Genomic DNA, 14,717 nt, shown 5'->3' with positions numbered 1-14,717 from the left:
TAAATATTATCTGGATCATCTTAGAAAGAACTCCATGCAAATTATCTGATAATATAAATTATTATATTCATGAGATAATGCCATACTGTACATTAACTAATTGAATTAGCAAAGCTAAATGTTTTCCTATACTCCTCATTTTAAGAACAAACACATTTATAATCATGTAAATAACCATTTTTCCTAAGACATTAAATTTTATATACTATAACCAGGCTTAAAATCCTTAACTGTGACTTTGAACTTCTTAAAATTCTACAGAAGTCACCTCACTATCCTAATGGTTTCTGAAAAGCTGTATATAAATCTATATATATATGTATATTTCAAATGCTCAGAAGGCTGAATATAAGTAGGATGCCTGTGGTAAATTCCTTTATAAAGCAATCTAGCAGCACCTAATTTTTTACCGTTGTCATGTACAAGATTTTATACAGCAGATAATTTCTTAAAAAATAAACACATACTAACTAAAGCAAAAAGAAAATAGACTTCCTTAAAAAGGACTGTTATGGCCAACAGTCAGAGTATGCTAAAAAAAAAAAAAAAAAAAACATTTTATACTATACCTGTTCCAAAGTCTGACTGGGAAGATGTGCCTCTGTCATAACCAGTCCATAACGCTGAGTAGCTAAGTTTCTCATCTCACTATAAGTGGCCCAGTCATGAAGGGCTACTGTTGTGAGATTGTAGAAAGTCTTGTCTAGGTAGTGAGTTACATAAGCTACAAAAAAAAAAATAAAAATTTCAACTTATGAAACAGTAGAAAAGGAAATGAAACTAAAAAGGAAAAAACAACAACTTGTCCTTGAACATCAGATTTGTTCCTTTAAAATATGATATTAATAAAAATGAGAAAAGAAACAAAATGTAATTAAAGAATAACAACACAAAATTTAAATATACCTTCAAAGTTTTGTTATTTAACGGTAGGGTAAAAAAAATAGAAAATATGACTCAAAGAAGGAAAGCAAAACACTCACCCCGAATGTCAATGAAACGATTGAAAAACCGAATTGGATTCAGAGAGAAAAAAAGAGCCAGGTCTTTCATGCCAACTTTGAAAGGGTTTCGGTCATCCAGCTTTAAATGAGTATGCACAGAAAGTCGCAGATCTTTCTCTATTTCTTTGCATAATTTGTCCAGCAAATGCTATTCACAAAAGATTTGATACTTTAATTTTTCAAAATGATATTGCAATTGTATTGTTTCCCTACATGTCTATGCTCCTTTCTAAACCAACAGTTTTTTGGTCAGAAGCAGTTACATAAATTCTAAGTCTTTATTTTCACTAATACCTTAAGGTTAATACTCTTGAAAAGAAAATATAAAACTAATGATTGATGGTATCATTATAAGGAACATGAATATGCAACTTAAAGCATAAAATTTATGGAAACCAGCAACAAAGGAGGAAAGGTCATGAGAACATGCAAGAGAGAAAATAAAAAAAGCTTTCTTGTAATAACCATTAAAAAAAATCACAAAATTCATTGTGCTAAAGGTAATAAAATTAATCATCTTTTCTGGTCTACCAAGGAGTTCTAAATTACTAGCCAGGCATGTATTTTATTTCCTAAATAAGAATATTTAATACAAGAAATTATAAAAGTTTTCACAATTTCACCAAACCCAGGTAGGATTATATTGTGAAATTTCCTCGTTTTAATTCCTCCCTCCAAATAAAATATCGCTAGATGGAAATTTAATTTTAAAGATATCAATGTTTATAATATTTCCTTAAAAAAAACAAGGAGGGGCACCTATTGGATTCCAATTACTTTTGTTTAGCACACTAAATCTCTTAAATATAACAGCAATTCCTTCTCTAGGAGCTCTTCAAATAAAATTCAGGTAACAGATTAATGTTTAAGTTGCTTTACTGGACGGCATTAGCAGCTTTCACTTCAAGACCCGACATTCCATTTGCATTCTTCTAATAAACAACTTTACATTAAATATCTATTTAACAAAAGTAGAATTTTCAAAATTTCCTAAGTCCTAGTCTGATTTCTAAATAAATGAATTACAGACGCAATTAGCATAATGCAGTGATAATGTACTAAAACATAGTTGCTTTGTTCTACCAGGCAATTATAAATAAATTTAAGCTCAGTGATAGTCTGCTTCATCGAAACATTTTTTTCAAACACTACGGCATTCGAACATGTTTTAAGCTTTTCAATCTCAAATATGCATGTTCGCCTCATTTAAATTTCCTAATTTCCTTGTCATAGCATCAGAAGTATCTCATAGGACTCTAAAGGCTTGCATGGCATGCATAGGGGCAGAGTAGCACAGTCGGCGGCACAAACCCAAGCTGACATGTAGTGCAAGAAGAAAATTAAAATGTAGCATGAATTTGTAGAAAAGCCAGGTCTCTAATCTAAACAATACTGCAAAAGTTAATTATCTTACAAGACAAAACTCAATCTGAGAAAAATGATTTTCCAGCAACTGTCTTAACTTTTCTAAAGATAAAGCAACCTACAAGTATATATTTAAACTAAATATACCGCGCAAAAAAAATGCCATTCACTATTGCTTTTCCTATCTTGTTGGCATTCAAACACTTATTTCCATAAAGGAAAAGAAAAATTTGGAGTAGTATTTTTTAAAATATTTTTTCTTTTCATTATAATTTGCTGATGAGTAAATGTCAGACTACTATGACATAAACTAAAATTAAGTGAAATGAAAATGATTAGGAACATGAAGGAAGAAATTAAATAAATTAACTTCATCAACAGTAACATAAAATTTAACTACAGACTATAAACACTTAATGAATATGCAGTTTACAAAAGAGTCAATTTTAAAATAGTTTACTAAGTCAAATGATCTACTTTAAACTAAAACGGTTTATACGGTGCCTTTTAAAATGATGGAATTATTCTTTATATTGTTCTTTACTTACATGTAATCTGGCTGCATCAACAGCATTTTCATATACATCATCTAAATAAATTGGGAAGACAGCTCGATGCCAGTATAAAAAACAACAGTCACATTGTGTTTGGACTCTACAATGTAAAGTAGTAATCAGTCACACCAAAACTGAAGAATCCCAAAACAATATGAAAGGAACGACATCTACTACAGAGGGAAGAGTTCCATCTTACACAGTTTGCATTCCCTACATCACTTAACCCAACGTAGTATAGAAAAGTCACAAAAGAAATACTATCAAAATGAAACAAAGGTAACAAACACTCCAATGCCTGACATTGTCAGAATTCTGCACATACGCTTTAGTTGTAAACCATACTTGAAAAATGATATGCATAATATTCAAATGTCAGAGTTTAAAATAAACATTTATTGACCATTTTTTTTGGTAAATAAAATAAACTCATTTTCAATATTATTTGCTATGACTAGACTTAAATACTTGCATCACATGCTCCATTTTCCCTGATTCTAAGTTGGAAAGAAAAATCTTTAAAAAAAAATTGCGACCAAAAAAAAAACCCCACACTTAACATGTCCACAATCTTTGCCAAGTGACTATTTCACACCTTAAAGGGCAATAGAATGATCATTAACTATCTTATAATGAAAAAGGTTCAATATTTCTTCCCAAGAGTGGATAATTAAACGCCAATAACAAGAGAAATGTCAGTTTCTCCAGAACAACAACAACAAAATAAGTTATAAGTATGAATACTAAATGGAAATTGTGCTGTAACCTTAATTCAGCTGGAAATCAAAATATTCAAATTTCCCTTCAAGAAACTTACTGCTTACTCAACAAAAAGAAAACAAGAAAGCCAGAAGTAGCTACAAAAATAAGCCTTCCAAAAACTAATTCAACAATGTTAATTCAAATTCGTGTCTTAAAATTATAGAACACTATATATCATGGATCGCTAAGTCCCCACACAAACAGAGGAAGCCCTGTTATATAACGCAGCAGTCTAGGTCCAATAGAGATACCCAACATAATAATCACGATATGCATCAGAGTCTGCCAGATGCTCTGAGGTTGCACTGCTTTTTCTCGTGTGAGTTTTTCTAGGGGCTACATGCTTCCTGTAGAAGCAAAGCTAAATAAATATGATCCCTAGTCACAATCTCCTTTTGGTCATGCTAAAGAAGTTACAGAGGCCGGGCGCGGTGGCTCAAGCCTGTAATCCCAGCACTTTGGGAGGCCGAGACGGGCGGATCACAAGGTCAGGAGATCGAGACCATCCTGGCTAACATGGTGAAACCCCGTCTCTACTAAAAAATACAAAAAACTAGCCGGGCGAGGTGGTGGGCGCCTGTAGTCCCACCTAGTCGGGAGGCTGAGGCAGGAGAATGACGTAAACCCGGGAGGAGGAGCTTGCAGTGAGCTGAGATCCAGCCACTGCACTCCAGCCCGGGCGACAGAGCGAGACTCTGTCTCAAAAAAAAAAAGAAGTTACAGAAAGGAACTAATGTTCTATCTGAATTTTATTTCTTCTCTTGCTGTGCTAAAAAGAAAATCAATGTTTCTATTAACCCTGTCTTTAGAGTACCACAGCATATCCCAGTCCTACTTACCGTTCTCTAAGTTCACTAATAAGATCCAGTTTTTTCATGACTACTTGAAGTGGAAAGAGTTCTTCATCTTTAAACGTTTTCTATCAGGGACAGGAAAAAAGGCAGAGAAGTTGCAGTCAAAGGTTTCTAGGGTCAGTAACAAGGGAACTGTGAAATCTCAGATCTCATTTCTGTTCCATAAGTAATAGCAGTACACTTACCATTTGTGTGCCAACACTTAGTGCCAAAGAAACAATAAGTCGCCGTTGCTTTGTGCTTGGTCCATTTAGAGTGTTTTCAGCCAAAACTAGAGCAGAGAGCACATCAAGACGCTGTTCGCTATATTTTTTGTCAGAAATCACTCTTTTCTTAAAAATAAAACAGGAAAACGATTTGTTTCGTTTCTGAGGCAATAACAAAAGACTTTTCCATGATTTAATTTAAGAGACCATACACACTTTCCCCAATAAGCTTCTGATAATATTTTATTTATACTTTACTTCTATAACATTATCTCTTAGTACTACCAGAAACAACACATTAGGCATACTTTAAAATTTCCATATTAATTTAATAAGAAATCATTTTTTAAATGATGCATCAATTTCAAAAGTGCAAACAACATCCTTTTCCAGAAGTGTATTAAAGTATTACGTGCTGCAATTTCACAGTAAAGATAATGCCAATAACTTGAAGTAAAAATTGTAAAATACTATGGAGATAAATAACCAAGCATATTATGTTTGAAGGAATGGAATAAACAGGGTAAACCAGAAAACACATATAAAACAATGGAAGAACAAAAAAGATAACATACTTATGCTAAATACATATTAATTTGCATACCTTGGCCACAGAAATAGAATGAAGAGCCTGATGTTGAAGGTGCTGTGTTATATGTGAAACTGAATCAGCCACAACCATGCTTCTCCTGTAGAACATATGCTCTATTGCCTAAAAAGAATCAGAAATAATTTTGTGACAATCAACTTAAAAACTTTAGGCAAAATTACAGAAGATCTTTATGACCTTAGGCTAGGGAAGCGATCTGTAAATGAAATACAAAAAAACCTTACAGGCCTGGCGCGGTGGCTCATGCCTGTAATCCCAGCACTTTGGGAGGTCGAGGCAGGTGGATCATGAGGTCAGGAGTTCGAGACCAGCCTGGCCAACACAGTGAAACCCTGTCTCTACTAAAAAATACAAAAATTAGCCAGGCTTGGTGGCACATGCCTGTAGTTCCAGCTACTCAGGAAGCTGAGGCAGAATCGCTTGAATATGGGAGGCAGAGGCTGAGGTGAGCCGAGATCGTGCCACTGCACTCCAGTCTGAGCAACAGAACGAGACTCTGTCTCAAAAACAAAACAAAATAAAAACTTTACAAACTATAGAACTGATAAATTCAATTATACTAAAATTAAGCACTTCCGTTTATCAAAAGTCTCTATAAAGACAATAAAAAGGCAAGCCGATGTATCACAAAATATCTACCAGGTACAAGTGATTAATGTTCAGGATATAAGACCCAAAATAAATGAAAGATTTTGTTTTTTAAAGGCACACAATCAAATTAAAAAACTGAAAAGACATAAACAGATTTTTCACAAAAAAAGAAACACAGTTAATAAGTAATTGAAAGGATATTTACCATCACTAACAATCAGGGGTTAAATATTAAAAATCATAATCAAAACCAATTATACTCACTAATTTACATTAAAAAAAATGAAGCTCGATAATACCAGAGTTGGCCAATTGGAAATACAATTTTATTTCTAATGTAACTTTCTAATGTATTGTGGGAGGTGTGTGTGCGTGTGTATGTGTGTGTGTGTATATATATATATATATATATATATATATAGTCTGTATATAGAGACAATGTGACATCATCTCGAAAAGCTGAACATATATGTAACATATAATCCAGTAACCAACTTTTAGGTATACAATTCCTTAGAAAAACTCCTGCACAAGTACACTAAGAAACACATACAAGGATGGCAACATTGTTTATGATACAAAAACTGGAAACAACCCAAAGTCTATCCACAGGAAAGCTACACAACAATGAAAATAGATGGGCTACTCCTCCCAACATGGATACATTCAAATACAAAATGCTGAGTAAAACACAAAATGCTGAATAAAAAAGCAGACCAAAAAATACATAAAGTACTACTCCACTAATATAAACTTCAAAAACATATATAACGATTCATGTTTTATTGATTCATCCATATTTGGTAAGCTAAAAAGAAAAACAAGGGAATGATAAACATAGAATTCAGGACAGTAGTCTCCTCTGAGGTGGACAGGTTGAGATACAATTAGGAAGAAACACAGTATTTGAAAATATTGGTAACATTCTATTTCTTAAGTGGGACAGTGGGTATTTAGGTGTTTATTATTAATTTTAAAACCATACTTATGTATTACATATTTATACATATTCTAACATATACATATACTCATCTGTATTTATAGTTCATAAAAAATAAAACGTAAAATATCTATAAACAAATAGTATAAAGAAAAAAAGGCTGAAAATCCAAAGGCAGAATCTCCAAAAGAAAAATCTTTATTTCCTGAACAAATCTAGTCAATTATTTAGGAGAAACTTTACCAGCAAATTGTAATTTCAATTTTTACAAAAGGTTAACTGGGCTTTCCTGCCTACAGCTTTTTTCTTCAATACAGAAGTAAGCTAAGAAACACGTTACCATACTTGCATAGGTGTACTAATTCTTAATTCATTTGACCACCTCTATAAGTAGTCTATTGTTCAAATCACAAGATTATAGCACTTAACCTAAATTACAAAATAAATAGCCTTATGTTAACTAACCTCATACGCATGTAAACACTATAATGGATAATGGTAGACAAGTTTTTTTTTAACTCATGCAACCTTTTTAAAACTTCCATGAGTAAAACTTTACTAATAATATTAAAGTTAACTTTTCCATTTTCTTTCTTTACTCTCTCACTACCTTAACTTTTTTTTTTACTGTGTGAACTGGATATATTAACTTTATTTAGTAAAGTTTAAATATAATGACCAGTCGTAAGTAGTTACTCAGAAATTTATTTAAATGGCTGGTTCCTTTATTCAACTGAGAGAGAAGTACTTTCTCATAATTTTCTGTTCTCATATAATCATGTAGTCAAATCTTACAAGATTATCCTAACTTAAGCCTGGGTCATTTCTCAATTATGATGGCAAAGTAAAATAATCTAAAACCTACCTTGAGAAGTTCAACAAGCCTGCATAACGCCTTAACTGAGGTTTTGGTCATTGGCTTTTGCATGGACATGTAGAGATTCATTGTGGTTTTAATAATGGTACTAATACTATATGCATACAAGAAGCCCTGTAAAGGAAAACATTGATTATAATCACAAGGAAAGACTTCTTCAAGATTTCATTATCTATGTAACAGCAGTTATTCCTCAACTTACCAGTAACTATATGCTTCTAAAGTTCATTTTAAAGCCAGCTCTTAAGATTTGGAGATACTCTTCCTCACAGAGACAATGTTATACATGGTGGTTAAGTTTCAAAACAGCCCTAACTGTTTATTTATCCTGTCACATACCATAAGTTTAGTACTGTCAAAATAATAGTGTGTAATCACAGCTTAAGAATCTTTCCCTTGGCCAGGCGTGGTGGCTCACGCCTGTAATCCCAGCACTTTGGGAGGCCGAGGTGGGTGGATCACAAGGTCAGGAGATGGAGACCATCCTGGTTAACATGGTGAAACCCCGTCTCTACTAAAAATACAAAAAAGATTAGCCCGGCATGGTGGCAGGCGCCTGTAGTCCCAGCTACTTGGGAGACTTAGGCAGGAGAATGGCGTGAAACCGGGAGGCGGAGATTGCAGTGAGCCGAGATCGTGCCACTGCACTCCAGCCTGGGCGACTGAGGAAGACTCTGTCTAGAAAAAAAAAAAAAAGACTCTTTCCCTTAGAAAAGCTTTGAGTGAAACAATTTGGATGTTAGAAAGGTATCTATTCATCCTTATCTTACCTGCCAGGGAAGAGAATAAAGACTCCTATCTGTTGCCACTTAAGGCAAGAGCTGAGGACTCTAAGGAGTTAAAAATGGAAAAACAAGGAGAAAGAGAGCTGTTCAGTCAATACATATAGGCACAGAAATTTCTGAGTTCCAAGCCAAGTCCCCCTTTCCTATTCACCTAGACCAATCAACACAATCCATCTGCTATCTCCTCCTTGCCTAGTTTGGTGCTAATTAGGCTTTCTCTCCTTCCAGGCCAATGAGAACAGATTCTCCCCTCCCCTTCTATTCAGGAAGGAAGCCAGGTCTTGTGAGATATTAAAATTCTTTTAATGGTATTAAACTCAGTGAAACGGTGGAATAAGAAAATAGGAAAAAAGGGATATTATTTCTCAAATAGTTTTCATTTAAACCCAAAATGGAAACACAGAAAAACACAAAGATAATGACAGAGATTCTTTGGGTCTATAAAGTTCCCAAAAGAGATACATGTACAGTTTAGCAACGAACCTTAACTATGTTACTGTAGATACATGAAGGAGGTGGGGGCAGAAGCTATATGCCAGTGTTCCTCAACCTTTTACTCCTGTCCCACCACATGTGAGAGAATGTATTCTCCCATCAGAAACAGCGGCTCACTAAAGGAATGATACTCAGCACAAAACAGGAGTTCCTCTGAACCACACACAAAGTTTCTCTGTGGCAAACAGGCATGTGCTAAATTAACAAAATGAAAAAATCAAAGAGAGGATAGCATCCTAAGAAAGGTGACAGTAAGACCAAAGCTTGGCACATACATGCAGAAAGAGCCACAAAATCTTACCTTGTCGGCTACAGGACTATTACATCAGACCCTACCCTAGTGCAGCCCTGGGAAAATTAAAAGCACAAACAAGGAACAGCAAAAATCTAACTCTAAGTCAGGCAGAAAAAGAAGGATTCCCTTTTTTAGGGGTACTTGAAGTACAGAACTCCAGGGCCCATATTAGCTCATTCCTAGATAACCATTAATTTGTGAAGGGATGTATTTTGAAATCTAAATTGTAAGGGAAAGGGTAGTCTGGAGTCTGTACTAGTTAATGATAGAATAAACAATTTAGACCAGCCTTCCCACTGAGAACAACTAGAAAATCTGAGCAAAATGGTTTAAAAATGCCTCCTAAGGCATCAGAGGATTCAAAAAAACAAGGAAATATAAGGCCAAGATCTGGAACGACAGAAACTCAGAGAAGTGAGCCTGGCATTCAGGGTTGCTTTCTCTTAAAGCATCTGCTCTAAAGACAAAAGTCAAACATATCTTTCAACAACATCTCACAGGAAAGGGAGATAAAAATAGGAGCTCGGGGCTCATCAGAGCTGGTTTTCGTAAACCACCTAAGCTCTGAGTTGGGGTCCTGAAGGGTAAGCCCCAAAAAAGTAAGGGTGAATTAAACAACCATCACAGGATCAAAATTCTGCTTCAAATCATCTCGATCAACCTACTAGATTGATATACTGGGTTGCTAACTGTCCTAGACTAGCTGTGTACAAAAGCAAACACAAATACAAATCCCTTGTGGAGGAAGAAAAGATCCAGATCCTCAAATTATGTCTACAGCTTTTCATATACAATGTGTGGCACTCTATAAAAAATAGGTATATAAAGAGGTAAGAGATGTACAAAAACAAGAGAAACAACAGATAAGAGAAATAGCCAAATAATGAAATTATTAGACATGTGCTTCAAAATAAGCTGAATGTGTTGAAGAAAATAAAACACAAAATCAAGTATCTCAGAAGAGAACTGTAAACTATAAAAAAGAAGCCAACTGAAAAGTAAAATTATTAAAATTTAAAACTCAGTAGATGAATTTAACAGCAGATTAGAGATAGATGAAGAATTAAAACAGAGGAAATAGAAAAGAAGTAATGCTTGAACAGTTAATGGTAAAGAATATTCCATGAATTCAAGAAGTTCTACTGACCCCAAAGTAGCACAAACACACAAAGAAAACCACACCTAGGGGCACTGTAGGAAAACTACTAAAAGCCAAAAAGTAAAGAAAGATACATATTGTAAAAGCAACAGACCTACAGTTGACTTCTTAACAAAAACAAAGGAAACCAGAAGACAATAAAATGGCACCTTTAAAAGCTACAAGAAAAAAAACCCAACTAACCTAGAATTCTAACACAGCAATATGATTGAAATGAAGACATATTCAGACCAAAAACTGTTACAATTCATCAACAGAGACTTGTATTAATGAAATACTAGCAAGTATTCCCCAAGTAGGAAGATGAAAATTAAGAGATGTAGGAAGAATAAAAAGCGACAGAACAGGTAAATATGAGTAAATCTAAATAAACACTGACTATAAAAACAACAATAGCAATAATAATGCCTTGTGAGGTTTAAAATACAGAGGAACTCAAGTACACAACAACAGCACAAAAGGTGAGAGGCAGATAAACAGAATTAAAGCTGTTTAAGAACCTTACACTGTCAGGAAAGTGGTAAAACTAATTTATATTAGAGCTAAATGAGTAAACGATACATTTTAAATGTCTAGAGTAACCACTAAAAGAAAAGTAAAATAATATAGAATTAAACTAATAGGAGGAGAAATAAAATTAAAAATACTCCAAAAAAGAACAAGAGAGGAAAAGAAAAGGGACACAGAACAAGCGAGACAAATACAAAGCAACTAGTCAGGTGGCAGCTTAAAACCAAATATATCAACAAGGACATACAGAAAAAATAGTACTATGAAAAAAAAAAACAAAGATTATCAGATAGGAGAAAAAATTTATGCTACTTACAGAAGACACACATTAAATATAAGGAGCCAGAAAGGCCACAAGTGAAAGGATCAAAAAAGAAAATACCATGCAGACATTAATTAAAACAGTTATAGTTAATATCACACAAAAGAGACCTATGACAAAAAGCATTACAAGAGATAACAAGGAATATTTCTTAACAAGAAAAGGTCCAATTTACTAGAAAGACAGAACAATTCTAAACATTATATACTTAGCTTCAAAATACACAAAATAAAAACTACAGAACAAGGATAAACAGACAAATCCACAATAGTGGGAAATTCCAACACAACTCTCAGTATCTGAAATACACAGACAAAAATCATTAATAAATATGATCCTCTTGTCATATACAAAATGCTACAACTGACAAATACAAATTATACATTCTTTTCAAGTGGATGTGCAATGTTTACCCAAGTTGACCATAAGCTAGATAATAAAGCAAACTCCAAAATACTAAAATTATTTAATTATTGCTACAACTCAATAATAAAATAACTAGAAAATCCTCATATAGTTCAAAATAAGGAAATCTTTCAAAAGCCCACAAAGTTTATAATTTTAAAATAGTTTGAAATAAATAATAAAATACAACATATCAAAACTTCTAGGGTACAGTTAAATAGTAAGTTTTGAAGGAATGTAGAGCTTTGAATGGGTTGTTAGAAAATTTAAATTAGTAAGTCACACAGATCCCAACATAACCAAATCAATTTGTTTCGATAAACAAAAACAGACTCTACTCTTTGTTCAGTTTTTTCCAAGTTTAATTTCTGTAAGATTAACAAAAAAAATTCCCCGAAATATTATAAGATGCAACTACCTGTATAAAAACATTACATCTGTTGGTGAGATCTTCAGCAAATTTATCCATTCTCTGCTCTTTAGATAAAATAGATTCCATTTTCATCATCCATGAGCTCACAAAGACGTAGTAAGACTGTACATCTCTAACAAAGGAAAATACTGGGGTTACTTGGCAAAGAAAATTTACTTCCATTTCTTGATATTGATTGGAGTACATTATTTCTCTGCAGCAGTCACTTCATCTTTCTGGTTTTCAAAAGATAAATATCATATAGACATACATAATTTACTCATTCAACAAACATGCCAGGCACTGTTAGTACAGGTACTGAGAATACAACAGTGAAATCAGCAGTAAATAAAATGAATACAAATCCCTGCTCCCATGATGATTACATTCTAGAAAGGAGAGCTGTATAATAATGAAATCAGTAAGTAAAATTTTAAATTAATTAAAACATACATACTACAGAAGAAATACAAGCAGGGGAAAAAGGATAAGGACTGGGGTGGAGGTGATCAAACTAGGCTCACTGAGTAGGTGATTTTGAGCCAAAGTTTGAAGTAGATGAATGAGTAATTCATGCAAATATACGAGAAGTGTAGAACAGTGAACGACAAATGCAAAATCCTAAGACATCTGGAAATGTGTCTGGCTTGTTGAGGTAATAACAAAAAAGTCAGTATACCTGAAGCACAGTGAGCAGGGATTAGATCAGCGAGATACACAGGGAGGGAGTGGGGGACTGGAAAAGTAAGATGGGGAAGGGATTTGTGGAAGGACTTGCAAGGAGTAGGGATTTTGACTCTGAGACAGAAGGCCACTACAGGATCCAAGCAAAGTAACTTGATCTAACTTTAGTTTTAAGAGGATCTGATGAGTTGAAAATAAACTACAGAGGGGGCAATGGTAAAAGCAGGAAAACCACCTAGAAAGCTACTATAATAATGCAGAAGAAAGAGGATGACAACTTGAACCAGAATAGTAACAGTGGAAGTGGTCAGAATCTGAATATAGGCCGGGTGCGGTGGCTCAAGCCTGTAATCCCAGCACTTTGGGAGGCCGAGACGGGCGGATCACAAGGTCAGGAGATCAAGACCATCCTGGCTAACACGGTGAAACCCTGTCTCTACTAAAACTACAAAAAAAAACTAGCTGGGCGAGGTGGCAGGCGCCTGTAGTCCCAGCTACTCGGGAGGCTGAGGCAGGAGAATGGCGTGAGCCCGGGAAGCGGAGCTTGCAGTGAGCTGAGATCCGGCCACTGCACTCCAGCCTGGGCGACAGAGCGAGACTCCGTCTCAAAAAAAAAAAAAAAAAAAGAATCTGAATATAAAAGCTAATAGCTATTGAATGCTTACTATATGACAGCTACTATTCCAAGAACTTTACACACACACACACACACACACACACACACACACCCCACCTCTTTCAATACTCACATTAACCTTATGAGGCAGGTACTACAACCTCCACACAGAACAAGAAACTGCTACACAGAGAAGTTAAGTAGGCAGCAAGATCCTAAGTTCAGTCAAGATTCAAGCTCACATCCAGGAAGTTTTTCCATCCCAGAAAGACTAGGGCAATAAAAATGTAATTCTCTCTACTATTTGGGATGATTACAAATACTAAATCACTCCATCAATGTTTCTCAACTCAATCTCATTCAAGATGGTTCGGAACCTCTTTGTATTCACGAGCTGTTTAAGCTATACTTTTCTTTAAAAAACTTAGTATGTGGCCGGGCACGGTGGTTCACGCCCGTAATCCCAGCACTTCAGGAGGCCAAGGCAGGCAGATTGCCTGAGATCAGGCATTCGTGACCAGCCGGGTTTAGTAAACCAGACGGGTTTAGTAGAAACCCTGTCTCTACTAAAAATACAAAAATCAGCCAGGCATAGTGGCGCACATTTGTAGTCCCAGCTACTCTGGAGGCTGAGGCAAGAGAATTGCTTAAACCTGAGAGGCGGAAGAGGTTGCAGTGAGCCAACATCGCGCCACTGCACTCCAGCCTGGGCGACAGAGTGAGACTCCGTCTCAAAAACAAACAAACAAAAACTTAGTATGCAAAATGGACAATTCTCCTTTATGGAATCAGACATTACCAACTCAAATCTTCCTTAGCTACACAGGGTAAAGAAATGTCCCATTCTTACAGGTCAGAATCAGCTAGAGGACAGCTCTTCAGGGCAAGGAACTAAAGACACTCAATTACATTTAGAATCCCACACTGAGGTCAGTGGCTAGCCATATTGCCGGGCAATCTGTCAGTCTCAAGAGTTCAATCTAAAGAGGTATCCTGCCAAAGTCTCTAATAAATGTGACTCACGGAGGTAAAACCCTAGCACAAAATCTGAGAAAAATGGTTTCTACAGAGCCATAATTCTGTCAGACGAAAAACACAAATAGTCGTACTTTGTGGCTTTGCTTAGAATGGTGCTGAAACGTTGTTTGACTTATGAATGACTCCTTTTTTAAGGAATCATTTTTTAAAAGCCTGGTCCTTTTTTAAAAACAGAGAGCATGATCCTAGAGCAACACCTTCACTTTTGAGGAGGAGGCTGTGATCAAGACTCA

The 14,717-nt window shown here is 35.0% G+C and overlaps 1 protein-coding gene across 1 annotated transcript in view; it reads right to left on the bottom strand.

The window, feature by feature from the left end:
* The window catches only part of WASHC4 (WASH complex subunit 4), a 65,550-nt gene that overhangs the window by 23,898 nt on the left and 26,935 nt on the right, over nucleotides 1-14,717 (bottom strand). The window contains 8 exon segments of the mRNA XM_017895298.1: nucleotides 570-724; nucleotides 984-1,152; nucleotides 2,918-3,023; nucleotides 4,525-4,604; nucleotides 4,725-4,871; nucleotides 5,350-5,457; nucleotides 7,752-7,877; nucleotides 12,153-12,279. Of these exon segments, the coding sequence (XP_017750787.1) occupies nucleotides 570-724; nucleotides 984-1,152; nucleotides 2,918-3,023; nucleotides 4,525-4,604; nucleotides 4,725-4,871; nucleotides 5,350-5,457; nucleotides 7,752-7,877; nucleotides 12,153-12,279 (1,018 nt within the window).

This window comes from Rhinopithecus bieti, unplaced genomic scaffold (assembly GCF_001698545.2).
Source record: "Rhinopithecus bieti isolate Rb0 unplaced genomic scaffold, ASM169854v2 scaffold_24306, whole genome shotgun sequence".
Lineage (NCBI taxonomy): Eukaryota > Metazoa > Chordata > Mammalia > Primates > Cercopithecidae > Rhinopithecus > Rhinopithecus bieti.
This window is presented reverse-complemented; position numbering and strand designations above follow the sequence as displayed.